This window comes from Triplophysa dalaica, chromosome 10 (genome assembly GCF_015846415.1).
Source record: "Triplophysa dalaica isolate WHDGS20190420 chromosome 10, ASM1584641v1, whole genome shotgun sequence".
In the NCBI taxonomy this organism is placed as follows: domain Eukaryota; kingdom Metazoa; phylum Chordata; class Actinopteri; order Cypriniformes; family Nemacheilidae; genus Triplophysa; species Triplophysa dalaica.
The window spans coordinates 11,149,144-11,168,448 of record NC_079551.1 but is presented as its reverse complement, the minus strand read 5'-3'; the positions used below and the strand labels follow the sequence as shown (position 1 = coordinate 11,168,448).

The following is a 19,305-nucleotide window of genomic DNA, read 5'->3' as shown; positions in this document are numbered from 1 at the left end:
GAAGGAATTGTTTGTATTGTATTTTATTTATATTTTACTTGTATTTTACTTTTTTTCGGTGCATTGCATAGTTTTAGCGTTAATGGAAATGTCTGTAAAATTAACAGACGTACTGGCAGAAAACAAGCAATTTGTTTTCAACGTATAAAAATATTTGTTTACTGAAATGAAACATCATAGTAAATATTATTTAAAAACTTAAACTAGTTAAAATAATAATTAATAACTGAAAAGAAATAAAAACTAAAGCTTAAACGTGAAATAAAAAGAAATCAAACAACGTACTTTGTTCAATAAAAAATAAATAATAAAATTGCTTAAAACGAAACTAAAATATAACAAAAACCAAAAATTTATTATTTAAAATATTAACAAAAGTACAATAAAACTATAATAAACCTGAAACCTTGAAGTTTTTTGTCTCAAATCTTAATCCAGGTGGAGCCAAAAGTCAAAATAAAAAGTTTTTTTATTTATAGATACAAAAGCCTCTCATTTTGACTTTGGCCGATGAACCGATGTATTGTCTGTAATACAGACTAAACATAAGCCATTATGTTCCTGCACGAAGCACAAGTATTGTTTAGGAATTCAACAGACCACACAGATGTAGCGGTCCATGTAAAAATTTTTATGTCAAGCACTTTTCCGTAAAACCACACGGAAAGCGGTGTGACAAAACATTTAACATTATCAAAAACAGAGAAACTTCAACATCCTCGGCTGTCAGTGATTCGGCTCCAGGCCCATAGAGTCACACAGGGTCCCATATCTCACTTTCTTATTTCTTTTCGAAATGACCCCCTATACTTGTCTTAAAAATAATCCTGTGTGCACATTTCCGGGGAATTGTGGAAGACTGTGAAATACTGTTGCATGATTGACAGGCTTCTATGGCCCAAATGTTTGAACCGTGACATGAATGTGGAAAACGCTGAGAAGAGTTGATGTTCTCGGTCAGTCGTGAAAGGACTTGTTCTCCGGGGGTCTTGTCAGTGTTGACGTGAGCTTCAGGGGTTTGTGAAACATCTCAAAGTTCATCATTACGGATCCCTGGAAAACATTTCAGATGATGTCACTGACGTTTTCTGTTCGCTCAGTGATTTATTGAGTGAATGAGGTCGCTTGCTTGCGTGTGTGTATGTTTTTAGATACACTGAGGGGATGTGTGACATTGTTGTGGATTTGTTGTTTTCGTTCCCATTAAATTAATTTGGAATCATTTTATTGTTTGTCCTCTGATCTAAGTTTTCCACACTTTATTCAACTTTGGCAATGTTCCTTCACATACAAACTTTAGTGACAACTTCAGAGAGTTAGACTGTAACCCAAAACTCGTTCACTCCCATATTAACAAAATGTCTTTTGATGTAAACGGCCTGCACTTTTTCTAGATTGTCATTGTGCCATCAAAGTCAATGACTTGATATATTCCTACGTTAATATGTGAATAGAGTAACGTGACACAAATTCAACAATCTAAAGTGTTTTGAACAGTGACTCATTTGTTCTGTTTGTTCATTTATCTCTACATTCATGTTAAAATAATCTTTTCAATACAGATCTACCCTGTTATAACAGACCAACAGCCCTTTAAAGTGGGCAGGCCCTGCCCTGCTTCTTCTCAGCTCTCTAATTCAGTCTTTGCTCTTGAGCTTTGCCACAGGAAATCCACCAGCACCTCTGATACAGACTTTATCATATTAACCTTGTGTGTCTGGGTGAAATAAATCGGTTATTAAACTATTTTTTATTCATTAGAAGGGTTCTAAATATTATTCTTAATCATTTATATAAATATCTGTAAAAAGTAGTATTAATAATATATTAATATATATATATATATATATATATTGATATATTGATATATATATATTGATATATATTGATATATATATATTGATATATATTCATTAATAAACTAATTAAATACGTAAACACAAAATAATTTGTTAATAATACATATTCTGTAAATGCTTATTTTAATAAATAGCATACATCATAAATATTATCTTATCAAACATACTTAATTATAGTTATACTTAAATGTACTTTATTAATGTATTAATATAATACAAATATACTAGCAATACATGAATAGTACTATTAGTGATTCGTTCACATTTTAACATAAAACAGTACTTTGAATAAATATTTAGATTACACTTATAATTTATATAATTTGAGAGTCACAATCTTTTGGGATAATTCCTGTTGATTTGCATCTTTCAGATCATTACACGCAGGTCCTTCACTGTGAGCACGAGTGTGTCAGAGACCTGTCCACTCGCCCCGGTCGCCTGTCCCCGATGGAGAACTACCTGCCCCTGCATTATGACTACCTCCAGTTTGCCTATTTCCAAAGTAAGTCTCCATATATTGTACATTATTGTAGTCCGTGTCTTGTTTGCCAACAAACTCATTCTGATAGAAAATTGTCAACAGGAATGAACAACATTTGAATTAGAATTATTACTCGCTTGCCCCTAGCTTTTTTTTTAACATCACAGCTGCACATTCACTCGCACACAACACTCAGCACAACTGCTCGATGTTTTCAGATGTCAGATATCAGTCTCGGATACCCAGGTGTGTGTGTGTTGTCTAGCCGTCTCTGTTGAATGTCTCACAAGATTTCCACTAGCTCAGCTCTGCAGTGTTTGTTCCATTGTGGTCACTAACCTGGAATGCGAGTGTTTCTCAGCTCAGGTCTACAAGAGGAAATAATCGTGATTGTGGGAAGTCAACACTCTGAAAAATCAGACAGTCTTGTAGGATGAATAATCAGAAGCCTAAAACAGAACACAGATGCCGCTGATGTTTTCATTAACAGCAAATACACACATACTGATGCAGTGCGAAAATATACTTTTTTGCTTTTGATAAGAGCATCTACTTAAAGTTGCAGTGTGAAATTCTTTTGAGAATCAATTGACAGAAATCCAATATTTATATACATAACCATGTCTTCAGAGGTGTATAAAGATCTAACATAATGAAGCGTTATGTTTTTATTACCTTAGAGCTATTTCTATCTACATACACCGCGGGTCCCCTTCCATGTAATACGCCATGTTGTTTCTACAGTAGCCCCAAAAGGACAAACCGCTCTACAGAGTGCGAAGTAAGCGAAAACGTGACGACATATGAGTTCTGTGCCAGCCGCCGTATTGCTTTGAAAGGGAGGGGAGGCGTGAGCCTTTGGTTGCAATTCGCAACCTTACCGCTAGATGCCGCTAAAATTCATACACTGGAGCTTTGAAGGAATGTTGTATAATTCTACACTCAGTCTTTTTGATTTGTGTTTTCAGTGGGGAGGACTGATGATGCTTTGGCGTGTGCACTCACATACCTGTTGTTCCATGAAGGGGACGAGTTCATGACTGAGAATGTGGAATATTACAGGGAGATACTGGAACATGATGGCCAACCTCGAAAGGTGAGATGCAGGATTATTATTCAACCCTTGTATGGTGTTCATGTTTTCGTTACTCAGTCAATGTTCACAGCATTATTCGGTTGTTAAATCAATACTGCCATGAAAATGTATGTGAAGATGACTACTTTTGCTTGCAGCATAACAAGCAATATGTATGGGTTACATTTGCCTTATACCTCTATTAAATCACATTTACGATTTCGACATCCTTTTTCCAAAACTCATAAATTGTACCTCTTTTTGGAACGCAAAGGGAGATGCTTTGAAGAACATCCTGTGGGCTGTTTTTTTTATAATAACTATAGCTCCAGTCCATCTAAGTATAGCAAACGTTTTCTCGGATGTATTGTTAACGTAACTTGTAATGCTCAGTATAGTAGATCCCCATGTAGAGAGATTATCTGGAGTCTATATGTGCATAAACACATTTAAACAGTCATTGTGTATAGTGGCTTTGGTGTGTGAGATGTTCATACACCATCCAAAACAGATTTTCGTCAGAAAGCCTGGTAACTATTAACGCTGTAAAGGCACACAAGTTTGTCAGGTCAAGAGCCAGCAGACTTGGATACGGCTTTCAATACAAGACCCTTTGGTTTCTAATTCATAACAACCGCTTCAATTTCTTCCCGCCCCACTGGGCAATGGTTCCATCTTTCTGGCCCGCTGTCACGTCTGATTTCCCGAATTCCTCCTTGTTAACCCAGAGATGCTGAATGAAAAGCCCTCATATTGTGGGTAGAAAATTGACATAAAAATAGCCTGAAACAATCTGGGAGCTGTTTGCATTCGCGCCGAGGAGGGAAGCGCAGAGCCGCAAATGCTACCGATCGTTATGGTTTGGTAACATTTCAATTCCTGGCTTTTCCGCTTTTAACTTTTCCTCTCGAGGGCACTGGGACTGTTATTAATTGCGGTCTCAACCAGCAGACAGAACAAGCTGCTTTAAATGAGAGCCAGGTACCAGTAATAAAAATGCTGGAGAGCGTCAAGAGAAATACGGCAGGTTACGGAACGACCTGGGCTCGATTTCAGACCGTGACCTTCAGGTGTCTTTATTTTGTTGAGCGATAAAGAGTTTGGGGACCGTAGTTTTCTACATAGTGCAAGTTGGAAACATAACTGTGCGGTTACAAGCCAAACTTGGCATTTGCAGTACAACTTAACGATGGGATGATGTCATAATGATGTAATAATATTTTGCACAATTCAGCAGTTCAAGCACTGTGCAGAAAATGTGTTTATACCCTGGTGTGTTTGAATACTCGATTCTGATTGGCTGGAAGGTGTGCACTAAAACCATTCAATGCACAAGTAGTTCCAGTCAGTTTGATCAATGTTTTAAATTAAATGACAAAACTGATAAAAAAATGTCACCGTAACCATCAATAACAGCTTTAATTTAGCAAATGATCACGGTCGGGTCAGGTGACTATTGGCCTTCCTTGCACGGCTAGCCGTGGATTATCCTTTACATATTGACCTGTGAGATTCATAGGTATTTTGTTGAATATAAATGTTTAATTCTCTCATTTATTCATTAATTGAATTCAGATGGCAAACCATGTGTTGTGTATTAAGATTTAAAAAATAAGAAAATACTGCAGAGTAATGGAAATCATATAACAGTCAACTGAAGAAAATTGTGTGTAGTTACTCTTTTTTTTACGTGAAATTTGAATGCGCATTGGGAAAAAATATTAAATAATTGAATAAAAGCTGTTGATTTATTATAAATAAATCGCTTACCAGGCTGCCACACATTTGTTATTGATCTAATAATCTGAGTCTGAACTCTTACACAGGAAGCTGAACAGTACCTGAGGCGACACAAACAGGAATCAGACCTGCTTCTGATTGGCGGCGACAACCTCGGTGTGCCCTACATTGAAGGGGTAGGTCAAAATTACAAGCTCTGTGTTTGGTTTGTATTTATAGGAGCAATAAAATATATATATAGTGCAAAAAGTGTTGACTTTTATTGACATGGACATAATGTGTGTGTGTGTGTGTGTGTGTGAGCTCATGCCAGCTGACACTGGGAACAGGTGGTCAGAATAGCTTAAAATAAATAATCGACTAACATTGCCATCTTGTGGTAGACTTATAAAACAAGAAAAAAGTAAAAATGCATATGTCTCTATATGAGAAATTGATTGAAATAAAAAGAAAAATATAAATCATTTTTAAATTCAATGTACAAGTGATGAAACGTTTACTGAGCTTATAGAATAAGTTTTGATTTCATCATCGACATAAATACTTGTATATAAATCGCAAACTTTAAATTTCTTTTATTTGAAGACTTTTAATTTGTCTCGCTCCACAGAACTACTGGAGCAGCACAGGGGGTCGAGAAGATGCTAACAGGTACACAGTCTCTTATCATCCTCAGTTACCCGTGTGATCTTGTAAAGGTTTCTCCTCACATCTCAAATACGTGTCTGTAGGATTCCTTCAGGTACAGATGGCTGGATGGACTATGTGCCGATTTCAGCAAAGAAGAACAGTACGGCAGCTATAGCACAAGACCTTAGAGATGGTAATTTGAACTTTTAAATCTTCAAATCTACGTTTTGTAAATGTGAAACCAAAGTGAGGATTTTTTGTGTAGGGGGTCCACTGCTGTATGAGAACGTGAGGCTCGTGCTGAACTCTCAAGCTTTGAATGGATCACAGAGGGTGGTTCTTGATGATGTCATCACTGATGACGAGTGCTCTGAGCTCAGTCATCTGGCACACGTGAGTCTACTTATTACAATTACATTTATGCATTTAGGTACACCGGCTTTCCAGTTGAGCTACTTTTACCTTTTATTTTGTATTATAAGTAACATATTTTATAAACTTAAATTTAATGGACTTGGATGTGATATATAAATATTTTTAATATTGGCAGAGTGTCACCGCAGCAGGTGACGGCTACAAGGGGAAAATGTCTCCCCACACACCCAATGAGAAATTTGAAGGAGCAACTGTATTGAAAACGTTAAAGGTAAGAGACTTTACTAAGAAAAAATCCTGTCATCATTTACTCACCGTCTTGTCATTGAAACCTGTATGACTTTCTTTTTTCTAAATAACACAAAAGAAGATATTCTGAAGAATGTTGCGGTACCCATTCACTTCTATTGAAAGGACAAAAAACCAATGCAAGTCAATGGGTATCGCCGTTGTTCGGATACCAACATTCTTCAAAATATCTTCTTTTGTGTTCTGCAGAAAGGTTAAGTAAATGATGGCAGAATTTTCAGTTTAATGTCATTTCATGTTGTTTTTTAATCACGTTTGATTGGACAAATGGTCATGTCATGTCTTTACGCTCTTCACCTGCAGTATGGATATGAGGGACGTGTACCTTTAAAAAGTGCTCGCCTCTTTTATGACGTCAGCGAGAAGGCCAGGAGTATCATCGAGTCATACTTCATGCTCAATTCCACTCTGCATTTCTCATACACACATCTGGTGTGTAGGACGGCCATATCTGGTACGAGACCTCAACTCAGGTTAAAGCACAGCTACAGTGGTGGTGACTACACATTTCACTGCTGGTAAAGTGATAATTCACCCCAAAATAGAAAGGAGGTCATCATTTATTCACCTGTTTTGACTCTTTCTTCTGTAAGACACAAAGGAAGATATTTTGAGAAATGTCGCAGCGGTTTTGTGTTCTTACAATGGAAGTCAATGGGGTTAATGTGCTTTGGTTACCATTCTTCCAAATATCTTCTTTCGTGTTCTGCAGAAGAAAGAAAGTCATACAGGTTTGAACTGACATGAGGGTGAATGAATAATGTCAGAATTTAGATTTTCGGGTGAACTTTCCCTGTAAGTGTACTGATACTCCTATACTAATATTTTGAGATACAGTTTTGTTAAAGCAGTGTTTGACTGTAATTTTTCTTTCGATAAAAGGGCAACAGGAATACAGGAACGACCTCAGCCACCCAATACATGCTGATAACTGTCTTTTAGACCCAGAGGCCAATGAGTGCTGGAAGGAGCCGCCCGCTTATACCTATCGAGACTACAGGTAAGATCTTTGTATACCTTTAACTCTGTTATCAATTTTCTGAGCGATCTGATTTATTATTGTGACCAATCAGATTACAAAATAATCTTAAAAATGATATTAACTTTATCTTTTAGTGCTCTGCTCTACCTGAATGGAGATTTTGATGGCGGAGAATTCATTTTTACGGAAATGGATGCCAAAACTGTCACTGTAAGGAAATGTACATTTTTATTTTGTTAGTATCTTTTGTCGTACCACACAGAGTTCATTTTTTATAGATTTATGACGTTTCCTGTTGCAGGCCTCGGTTAAGCCGAGGTGCGGGAGGTTGGTCGGGTTCTCATCAGGCGGAGAGAATCCGCATGGCGTGCGTGCCGTCACTAGGGGGCAGCGATGTGCTGTGGCACTCTGGTTCACTTTAGACCCTCTCTACAGGGAGCTGGTAAGATTTTTTTGCCAAATCTTTAATTAATGTGACTTGCCATCATGAACGATCACACCTGAGGTTCTGTTTCAGTTTGATGTTTATGGTCACATAACATCTTTTTATAGTAAATGCAGAATTACATTACATGCACAAACCCGGAGCCACCAATACCTTCTTATACCTACTTCTACAGAGGTGTTATACCCACTAATGAGAGCTGTCAAACCGCAAAACCACTTCCTGTTCTCACAACGCGGCGAAATAATGCCAGTGCGAAGACATGACCAAACGCACTTTATAAGGCCTTTCACCTGGTGCAATTGTGCGCATGTGGCACACCAACAACTTTAAATATATAAACAAAGAATTATGAAAGTGAAACTTTGAACACCCATATTGTGAATTTAGTTAAGTTTCAGAGGACATATTTCAGAAGTCAGAATGAAAAAGACGAAAAAACTCAATTTATTTTAACTATACAGTACCCTGCAAAAAAAGCTTGCAAGGAAACCATTGAACATCTGATGTCATAAACCTGACCACCCACATATAGGTGACATGCATGATGGCTTTTTGCTTTAGTGAAGCTGACTCGCCCACTCATGGTAAGGTGGGAAAGGAAGTATAAGACAGACACTATCATTCCTTTATGTGGGTCGTTTCATGCAAAGGAACTGTTTGCGTCTTAAACTTTTAAGGTGCAGCGATAAAAACATGATTTATGTGCAAGAACGTGCGAAATGGTCTGAAAACTGTTTCAATTGAATTGCAGGAGAGGCTTCAAGCGGACGAGGTGATTCAGACTCTTGATAACCAGCACATGTTGGATCACGGCCTGCATATAAACCCAAAAGACGAGTTATAGTCGGACAACAAACGGGAGACAAAGCACAGGGTTCATGTCAATACCTATTTATTGAACGATCAAAATGATTTTATTTTTTTACTGTTTGATGTGATGGTGTGTGTTGTTTTAATTTTTTTGGGTGAAAATTATTATTTAGACTTCACGGTTTCAGTCACATTGTGATTTTGCATTGCAACTACTAGCTTTCATCCTTTAAAAGAAACAAGGAGGAAAATAAATACAAATGACATTAATATTATTATGAAAGAGTTCATTGACACTGTATAACATCATATTTATACTCTTTAGAAATCTTTTATTTTCAATTTTATTAAACTAGACGTTATTCCAGAAACCGAACGAAACAGACTATGAACAATGAAAATTTGCACAGTTTTATATTTACTGTACATACGTATAAGATTGAAGTAGCTGTCGGTATATTTATGTAGTTTTATTAGATCACTGTGATTTATTCAGTCACACCGCAGTGCTTTCACATTTTTATTTATCTCAAACTTCAAAACCATGGGATTAGATGACTGTTTACAGATTATGGTGTGGTTTCATCATAGCTTTATGTATTGGGAACCTTTTTTTATAAAAGATTCAATTTGTTCCTGTTTCAAGGAATTCGAATTTAAATGTGGCATAAAATTCCTTTCAAATCTATCGACTTCCACGTCTGCAATGCGTACTGTACTGACCTGTTTGAAATTAATCATGTCTGCTGTTACAGTTTCGAGGAAGAAGGATGGCCACTGTTTGTCACTGATATTTAATGATATGAGTATTTATGCTTTTCTCTAATGCAAAACAATGTTTGCGTTTTTAAATTAAATACTGAAATATATCTGCCTACGTTCTTCATTTCATTTACACAAAATCCGTTACATGTTTTGTTTTTTGTTTCAGTATGATGTTGGTGTAATAACTTTTAAACCGTGGTTAGGTTTGCCCTAGTGGGACCGCATTCCAGCCTGCATCACTGAGCTTCTTCACCCGAAAGTCATATCTGTCTATCAAATCTTCTCTGCTTCTACAGTAAACTGAAAGTGTGGTGTGAGATGTCATGATCTGTGTTGTGTGTTCAGCTGTGATGATCGCGTGACCTGCTTTCATAATTGTAGTGTATTCTTGCATGTTGCTTCAAAGTGATTCTCACACTTTTTGCTCTCACTTGTGAAGCGGTAAGTGTATTTTTAAATTTGATTAAATTTGTTCCATTTGTTTGCAAAATCTTCTGTATTTTGCCAACACAGTGATATTTACCATGCAAAGCGCTTTTTTTTATTTAAATATAATTTTTTAGCTTTTTTTTTTGCTTTTTTTTGCTTAGTGGACTTTGATATTCTTCAGGAAGACAACACAATTTTTTTTTTTTAGAATGATGGTCTCAGGAGCCCAATGTAATTTCTGACACCTCAAACACATGACCACACAGGAACAAGCAGACAACAGCCTTCTAGAGAATTAACTATTGTGAGCATATGAGGAAGCTTCATGCATTCTCATTTAAAGACTCCTTTAAAGGTGCTGTTGTGTCCCTTTGTTCATTTACAGTTTTAACTCTGTTCTTTAACATATTCACATGTTCTTTATTATTGTTCAGACAGGATTTACAGCAAGGTATTGGTTGTTTACCGATCACACTTTTCTTTAGGCATGTATCGGCTGTGCAGTGTCTTTTTGCTCTTTGTCACAGGTAAGTGAGATTTCCCATTAATTTATCAAAAACGTGTTGTTTGTGTTTAATATATCTTGTAAAATAAATATGTGCGGTAGTTGTATATAACCACAACAAGACCAGGGTTATTTGTCACATGGTGCATTCCAAGGGCTATTCTCTACACTTCAAAAAACTGGGTTATTTTTAACCAAGCATTGGGTAAATACAGAGACAAACCCAACTGATGTGTTCAATTAACCTAGAAAATGTTATATTTGACCCGACAATAGGTTAAAACAACCCAGCATTTTGGGCTGAAACAACCAAGCATAGTTAACTTTTGACACAACAGTTCGGCTCGTCTCTTTTTGACCCCATGCATCTCAGCATGTTTAGAGTTTAAGGTTTGGAGACAATTTCATCCAGTCCAACTACATACATGCATATTTTTCAAAACTCTTTAAAAAACAGGTTCTACAAAGTTCTTCACAGCGATATCATAAAAAACGTTTTTGGATCCCCAGAGAAACATACACTCAGATGTTCTTGAAAGAACAATTTGTTTATTGCTTTTTGTAAGTCTACAAAGAACCTTATGTGAAAGAATCTTAAAAGCGGCTTTAAATTTCTGTATGTATTCCTTCGAAAGAAAAAATACATTTCTTATTGTTATTGGGGAAACAATTGAACATAATAAACCACACTTGAGGTTAGCTTTACGATTAATGTTGATTTAAACATAAGGATTAAACTTGAAATGTAAACTTTTAAAATTTGAACTTTCATTTTAGGCTGGGGCAGGTTGTCACATTTTATTTGTTGTTGCGTTTTAAAATGTTTTTATATATTTTACAGTACGTTATGTTTTTAATTGTTTTGTAGGTTACTTTTCCATTATTTGGATTCATATAAACTGTTTTACTGTTAACAGTAAACTTAAAAAGGCATTAACCCATCTATAAAATGCAGTTGAAGGCCAGTTCCTACACAATCTTACACCCCTAAACGGTTTCTGTATGTGGGGCGGCGGTTGCGCAAAAGGTTCTTTATTGTGGAAGTTAATGATTATCTTATTAAACCTTCGACTGAAAGATAAAAAAACGATACTTCAATGGCATCGTTGAAGAACATTATAAAGGATCTTTATTTTGAAGAGGGAATAGTGTGACGTCATGGCCCTGAGTATAAAAATATTATAAAATTAAATAACTATTTCCGTTTAAAGTCTTTTCTTTCACATGGTGCTTTACAAAACTACAAATGTTGCTTAAAATGATTGCTTAAGAAACTCTTAAGTTTCTTCTTTCAGTTGTGTATTGACTATTAACTCAAGTGATGTCATTAAATCTTTTAAAGCTATTTTTAGCTAAAACAAAACAGTCCTGATTCCACTCAGATCATTATTACAATCATTACTATGATCAGTTACATATATGTCAAGCAATAAATGTTTGGTTTTCTTTGATCAGCCTCAATCGGGAGTGCACCTGACTTGGAACCTTTACACGTCCATCTGAAACCAACAAAAGACATTAAAGTTTGTGAAGGGGGTTCAGTCCAAATGAACTGCACTTGGAATGTACCTGAAAATGGGAGCATGTCTGATAAAGTGAGCTGGCACTTTAGTAACATCACAGAAAAAGATGAATGTAACTCACGCACGATATCCAAAGAAATATCCTTCTTCAATAACAAGACTTACAATTTGTCCGTGCTCAACAAATCTTCCATCAGGACTGATGAGAGTGGATGGTACTTCTGCAAAGTTACCAGAGACATTCCTTTACTCATAAACAATTGCAGTAATGGACTTCATGTTCTGGTTGGTAAGTAGATGTTAACACAGCAAATTCGGCAGTGTTAAAAAAGGTCAAATTAACTCTCACAGTGTATATGTAATCCACACTTTAATAGTGTTAATTTGACATTTTTTATTTTGCTGTGAAGAGACTTCATCAAGTAGAGGGATGTTTAGAGATTTTGATGCAGATCCTCAAATCGTAAATACAACAGATCTTAAAATGTGGAAAATGAATTGCCTCTGAAAAAATATACATTGGCACTAGTTAACAGAAATACCTAACTGCGTAAAGAATTGTTGGTTAAAATTCAAATTATATAGAAAAAGAAAAATTATAGAAGTAATATTTTTCCCCAGAAGCAAACCCTATCCAGTATAACCCTGAACTCAACAGCACCTCGGGTCTGAATCAGACTTCAACTCAAGACCAGACTACCACTGTATCCACAATATGTTCTTCCAGTGGTAAGTGTTGTATTATTTTGTTTAAATGCACTTTATAAGCCTTTAAACTCTACATACAATGTTTTACATTTTAAATTATGGAATGTGAAGAATTTATGGCCTCAGCAAAAAAGCACATGCTTATTTAGTTCTTAAGAATCCTAAAATATGTGTTATAGGCCTAAATATCTAGATTTAGAGATATTCAGATATATAGAGGGGTTAAAGTAGTTTCTTAAATGGTTTTGCATTAAAAATGACACACGGTGGTTTTGAAACGTAAACAAGTACTTAAATAAAGTTCAATCACAAATTACATTGCCCCAATATAATAATATTCTTAGTATTTTTATATACTGTAATGATAGCATGCACTCACACTGGCGTTGACACTGTAAGTATTCACACAATTTGGGAATTTAAGAATGTTGTGAGCATTCCTAAACATTCTTAAACATGGAAATCCCCCCAAAAATACAGGTTTTGTCAGAATTTTGATTATTTCAATTGTAAAATACAAAATATTGAAATATTGATTTGTTTCACATCATAACGTTGTTTTGTTTTGTTATCAATTTTAAAACTAAAATAATTTAGTTTAAATTTGATTTTGCATCCAAGAACTTTGTTGTGATCTCAGGTTTTCAACCACTATATTTGTACAATATAACTATTTTTACACCTTTGAATTAATAAAAAATGCCATAAACTCATTATTGGAAAAGAAGAGTTCAAAGAATTGTCTGCTATTTAACATCTTTTTGTAATATTTTCTGTCTACAGCTGAAACTCCCAAATCATCGAAACTTTTCTTTGGTCAGTGGTGGATATGGGTAGCAGTGGCTGTCGGATTTTCTGTAATAATAGTGTCCGTTATCGCCAAATGTACGTTATCGTACAGAACTAAAGGTACGTGTCTGTCATTGAATTGAAAGGGATAGTTCGCCCTAAAATGAAAACTCTGTCATCATTTACTCACCCTCATATTGTTCCAAACCTGTTTACATTTATTTGTTCTGCTAAACACAAAAGAAGATATTTGGAAGAGTGTGAGTAACCAAACAGATCTCATGCCCTATTGACTCCCATAGTATTTATTTTCCCTACTACGGCAGTAAATGGTTGATGAGATCTGTTTGGTTACTGACATTCTTCCAAAAAACTTCCATTGTGTTTAGCAGATTTAAGAAATGTATACAGATTTGGAAGTGTTGATAAATGATGACCGAATTTTCCTTTTTGGCCGAACTATCCCTTTAACAAAATCTATGTATACACGCTTAAAGGTATCCGTCAAATAATGTGCTTAAAGAAATCTCTTGTGTTTCACTACAAGTTAATAGAATAGAAATTAGTAAAAGCAAAAACCAAGCATATGTATATATATATATATATATATACACACAGTATATTTGAAGTTATAAATTGCTTTTTAAATAGTTACTGCTTGTTTCTTGCTCGTATTCTTGCGCATATTATACAAGATTTGCCTGGGGTTTTCTACCTTTAGGCATCATGGCAATGGCTTTAACTTTTCACAGACAATGTATGTGAGCTATTCTATGTCAGTGATCGGAGTAATATTGAAGTTTTACTGTACTATTAATATTTATTACACTGCTCACTTGAATACTTGATTCTGATTGGCCAGTCGCGACATTCCAAGGGTCAAAATTTTCAAATAGCAACCCCTCAAAACGAGTAACACCCTGTAACCCAGATGCTGCAAATCATTTTGAGAGGGGCAGTTTAATATTACACAAAAATTTATTATAAATATGTCTTTTTTTTCACATGTGGCAAGTAGCCGTGTAATAAGCGGGATAATGTACAAGCAGCCAGCTGTTATCAGGAAATAAGCCCCTTCATTGTGATACAGGACCCTCCGGATTCGCGTCATGTTCTGATCACACTGTCAGGGCTCATTTCTGCGATAACAACCGTCTGCCTGTACATTATCCCTTACATTGTGTATCTGAATGTTTACGTGGCCTGACCCTTGTCTTTTCATTAGGCGCCTCAACGTAACCAAATTTTTTGCCATTTAAATACTTAACCAAAGTTACTTCCCGTTTCATTAATATTGTTGCAAATGTCATACATAGAGTGCTAACTTTAACCTACAGTATTATTTTGATAAGTTTTGTTTTAGAAGCATTTGTCTTTCCTGGGCTACAGGCAGAGCTCTGAATGAGTGTGGGTGGCCATATGTGGTTATGAGCTCTGAGAATCAGGTCTAGTTGATGACGATCAATGCCTGTCGTTGCCTGTGGTTAGACTGGAGCAGTTAGGTGCAGCGAGAGCGTGCACAGCAAAACCATTTCTCTTCAGACCCTCAGTGTCTGGCCTGTCTTATGCAATGTTAACTGTTTCATGTAACCCTGAGTACACTGCTGTTTCCAGAGGTCATTTATGAAAATACCATACCGAGAAAAGCACGCTGCGGGAGACGGGATCAGAGTCAGATAGACGGATGCAACCTCCCCCCGTCCAAAAAAGTAGAAACTATTAAACCGCTGAGGAAATATGACACGCTTTCACAAAACAGAATCCGCAATCAATATTGAAGACTGATTGATTTCATTGGGTTTGGAACTAAACTCTGGAGGACATTGGACCAAAAGACCAGAGTTGAATTGTCCTTTTAGGTGTTCAAACCATAATATATTTACTGTATTTAATGATGTAATGTAGCATTTCCCACTACATGGAAAGCTGTAGATACATTTTTTGTTTGTAATGTACAAATGTAATTTAAACGCTGTATTTGTTAATTTTTCCAATGTTAAAAATAGGAAGAACAGCATCATTCACACAAAGATAAAAGTTATGTCATTATTTTGTCATCTTGAAATCCTTAATAAGACTCATTCGGCTGTGAAACACAAAAGAAGATATTTTGAGAAATGTCTCAGTGGTTTGTGTCCATACAATGGAAATCAACGGGGACCCATGTTGTTTGGTTACCAACATTTTTCAAAATATCTTCTTTTGTGTTCTGCAGAAGAAAGTCATACAGGTTTGAAATGACATGAATGTGATTATATGATGAAATACATCTTTGGGTCAACAGGTTCTAACCAATGGTGTGGGTTGTCTGTTTAACCAATTACAAAAAAGAGGTGTGTCCGGAAAACCTTGTCATTATTCAAGTTCAGAATTATTCACCTCTAGTGACAATTGGTGAAAACATTTCTTGTTTGACTTTCAGTTGTATCATATTGAAACATTCTGTGGTTATAAATAAACGTTAAAATCATCTTAAGTGACACGCTTTTCCTTTTTCATCTTTTCAGGATTCTCACAGCTGTCATTCTTTTCTTGATTAAAGCCTAAAAGACTTTATCAGCTACATCCACAGCCCTTAAAATAAACACAATTTATTAGCTACACTGACAGCACAACATCAGTGGTTTCTTTCTACTATGAAATCTGATATGAGAAATCTTTTTACCAGAATATGGTCACCATGAATAGATAGCAAAACACACAGCTTTACAGGAGCAAACAAAGTTTTTGACAGTACGTTTTGTTTGTGGGTTTGATTCTTAGCACATGCTTTTATAAATGGTTATAATGATGTTTTTGAGTGGGGTTGGGGTTAAACTTTACAGGCCACTGGCACTTTACATGACCTCACTGTTATCTTGATATTTGATGTGTATCTTTAAAGGATCAAAAACCGCTGAGAAAAACAACATTGTTGCAGGTGAATTTAATGCAAGAACACGGTGATTGGATACTGTAAGACTTACAAAGCTGGAATGTTTAGGCAATTCAATTTGAAGAGATAGTTTAGGCAAAAATGTAAAAAAGTATTTCATCATCTATTGATACTCATGTCATTCTAAACAGCCCAAAACTATGATTTTGTTTATGGTGAGATTAACAGTCACATGTTATTAGATTTAGATTGGATTAAGATTGGAATAGCGCCATCATCTGATTGTATAACAGCAGTGCGGCTGTTCATTCATCAGCACTCATTACATCCAACCTAAAGGAAAACTCTGAAAAGTTACCAGAAATGACACTAGTACACCATAAATGGGAAAATCAAATCAAATCTGTTAAAATTAATCTAAATGTTAACTGTTAAATGCCCTAGTTGATTCTATAAACAGATGTAGAACTAAACATTTGCCATAACCTACACTTCCACAGGTAGTTTTGTCAATCTATAAAACTGCTTAAAAGTTTGAGATCACTTACTTTTTCTTTATTGATATTTTTCCACAGTTTAGAATAGCGGTAAACCCAAATGTGACTTTGGAAATTATGCGGTGTGACTATTAAAGGGACAGTAAATCTCAGTCTCAAATTGTTCCAAATCTGTGACTTGGTGAGATATGCCAAGGACCGTGAAGAGCTCATGGGCCCAACCAAGCTCGAACCACCTGCCCGGTTGCCTCCGTCCCAGAGTATTGCACCTTGGGTGTCATGTCCTTGGAGGATCCATCCCTGCCAACATTGACTCCTGAGAGCCCGGCCCCAGGCATCAGTCTTCGTGGAAAACGAGGGAGAAGAGTCAGACACCTACCAGTGGGGCAGTCGGGTGTTGGTCTACTCCCCCTGAGACAGCCAACCCATCTGCAGTCCTGCCAGAGGCCGTCATGACAAACTCTGTGTACCCTGAGTCATCAGTCTCTGCGGGAACTCGTTCTGAGAATGGGAAGCGGTGACCTGACAAGAGCTAACAGGATAGAGCTGGAAAAAGGACGCGACAACTTTGTTTTTCCTACAACATTTCAAGTGCTATTAGATTGTTAATGATAATCTTAAATCCTTAATTTTTATATTTTTATTAAGCCTTGTTGTGCAAGCACTGTTGAGCTTGTGCAGAGGCAGCAGCTTTTGCCAGAGGGGAACTGGAATCCCCTGGTTGGGCCTGGGTTCCCCGAGGTTTTTTTTTTCTCTATGGGAGTTTTGGGTTCCTCACCACCGTTTGCATATTGTTTTGCACTATCTGCCTGGCCGGGGGGGCTGCTTTAGAATTCATACTTGTATTAAATGTGTCTCGTGTACAGCTGCTTTGTAACAATGAAAATTGTAAAAAGCGCTATATAAATAAAGTTGAGTTGAGTTCCAGTAGGAAGAGGAGGAAGAAGGGACCTCCCGCTCCAGAGCCACAGTCCATTCATGAGTCTGTTTCGGAGCAACAGTCCGCCCCTGAGCCCGTTCGGGAGTCTCAGCCTCCAGCCTCCCCTGTGCCGGCCACTGAGCCCCCTCCAGCCTCCCTAGTGCCAGGTCACCCTGTTCCTTAGCTAAGTCCCCTGATACAGACTCTGTGTCCTCCCTGGACCTCCCCCAGGCTATGGCTACCCTACCTTTGCTTCCCCTGTTTTTCTTGGACCTTTCCTGCCTCAGCCATTTCCCTCTGTTTTGCACTTGCCCTTATTGCCCACCCCCCAGTAACTACCCCTCCATCCGTGCCCTTAGCCAAGCCTGCCTTTCCCAAGTCCCTTTCTAAATCTGCTTGGACTCGCCACCCTCAATCTTTTGCTAAACCCCCTGGTTAATTGACTCTGTTACCCACCCTGCCCTTATGAACTTTGTTGTCCCCCGTTGCTTTTGTTTGGTTTTGTTTCACCCCACCCCTTTATTATGTACTCTTGTTTGCCCTTGTTATTATTAATCTGTTTATTATTAATTAGCTCTTACAATCCTGCTTCATTCAGTCTTTTTTTTCTAGTCTTGTGTCTGGATCGTGACAGACCCATGTGTTTTGTGTGGAAGCACATGGCCATTGTTTGTTTTTGAAGTGCCTGTCTCCTCTCCTGACCCCGCCCCCTTGTTTCCTCATTAATTATCTTGTCATTGTTTCATGCTTGTCACCTGTTGCTCTCATCATTTGCTCCCTATTTAATATCCTTGTGTTTGCTGTCTTGTGCCGGTTCATTTGGTATGAATCTGTATTACGGGGTGTCATTTAAAGTTCCTTTGAAGTAAAGTCAGTCCATATCTAGTCAAGTTTTTGTCAAGTTTATTGGTCTAGTCTTGTCTGTTTATTGTATTTTTGTCAAGCCACTTGTTGTTTTACCCTCTCTTGGGTTCTGCTCTCCCATTTTTGTGTCGATAAAATCCTTGTGTAACCGCTGTCTGCTTTTTTGTTCTGTCTCCATTCCTGACGTTTTTTCTCAAGTGATTTAAAAGACACCTGGACAAAACAAACCACGGTTTTATTATAGCAAAGGTATACATGTTTTTGGTAGATTAATCACAATTTGTAGGCTACTCTTGGTTGGCATTTTATCAAGCCACCTTGTGTGGTCCAATCTTTAAGTCATCCATTAAAAATATGAAATAAAATGTTCATATCTGAATAAAATAAATAGGTTTGCACAGTTAGGCCTATATTTTTTACGAAAATAATATTTGAACATTCAGTTTCCCTTCGTATTTAAGATCATGAGAAACATTTCCCCAATTCAATTTGACTAGTGTATGCTGATTAATATATATATAAATCGTTAAATATTAATAAACATGATTCAATGTCAATTAAATATGAATCTTACCTTAAACGACGATTTAATATATATAAATCGTTTAATATTAATAAACATAAATAAATATGAATTTAATAATCTTACCTTATACGGCAATTTAATATATATAAATCTTTGATATTATTAAAAATAAAGAAATATAAATTAAATATAA

The 19,305-nt window shown here is 36.4% G+C and overlaps 2 protein-coding genes across 7 annotated transcripts in view; both read left to right on the top strand.

The window, feature by feature from the left end:
• p3h2 (prolyl 3-hydroxylase 2) overlaps positions 1-9,581 on the top strand; it is a 41,147-nt gene extending 31,566 nt beyond the window's left edge. For both annotated transcript variants that reach the window (XM_056759852.1, XM_056759851.1), the window contains exons 4-15: positions 2,233-2,364; positions 3,312-3,439; positions 5,245-5,334; positions 5,769-5,809; positions 5,890-5,981; positions 6,054-6,181; positions 6,339-6,434; positions 6,776-6,926; positions 7,355-7,472; positions 7,589-7,664; positions 7,756-7,896; positions 8,654-9,581. In XM_056759852.1, the coding sequence (XP_056615830.1) occupies positions 2,233-2,364; positions 3,312-3,439; positions 5,245-5,334; positions 5,769-5,809; positions 5,890-5,981; positions 6,054-6,181; positions 6,339-6,434; positions 6,776-6,926; positions 7,355-7,472; positions 7,589-7,664; positions 7,756-7,896; positions 8,654-8,746 (1,286 nt within the window). In that variant the 3' untranslated portion in view covers positions 8,747-9,581. The remainder of the gene's footprint in view (positions 1-2,232; positions 2,365-3,311; positions 3,440-5,244; positions 5,335-5,768; positions 5,810-5,889; positions 5,982-6,053; positions 6,182-6,338; positions 6,435-6,775; positions 6,927-7,354; positions 7,473-7,588; positions 7,665-7,755; positions 7,897-8,653) is intronic.
• Positions 9,582-9,734: 153 nt separating this feature from the next.
• On the top strand, positions 9,735-18,738 carry LOC130430719 (uncharacterized). 5 transcript variants are annotated; one of them, XM_056759862.1, is made up of 7 exons: positions 9,735-9,918; positions 10,173-10,261; positions 10,341-10,433; positions 11,867-12,223; positions 12,556-12,663; positions 13,426-13,551; positions 15,046-18,738. In XM_056759862.1, exons 2-7 carry the CDS (start codon positions 10,219-10,221, stop codon positions 15,207-15,209), a joined length of 891 nt encoding a protein of 296 aa, XP_056615840.1. In that variant the 5' UTR covers positions 9,735-9,918; positions 10,173-10,218; the 3' UTR covers positions 15,210-18,738. The 5 variants fall into 5 exon arrangements, with proteins under 5 accessions (XP_056615840.1, XP_056615839.1, XP_056615841.1 ...); XM_056759861.1 differs by having other exon boundaries at positions 10,115-10,261; XM_056759863.1 differs by having other exon boundaries at positions 9,735-10,261; positions 10,392-10,433.
• Positions 18,739-19,305: the final 567 nt, after the last annotated feature.

Coding starts and splice junctions, on each gene's coding strand:
- LOC130430719 (XM_056759862.1), top strand. CDS start 10,219: ATGAGGAAGCTTCATGCATTCTCATTTAAAGACTCCTTTAAAG. Junction 10,262..10,340: donor ATTTAAAGACTCCTTTAAAG/GTGCTGTTGTGT, acceptor ATTATTGTTCAG/ACAGGATTTACAGCAAGGTA. Junction 13,552..15,045: donor GTTATCGTACAGAACTAAAG/GTACGTGTCTGT, acceptor TGCTGTTTCCAG/AGGTCATTTATGAAAATACC.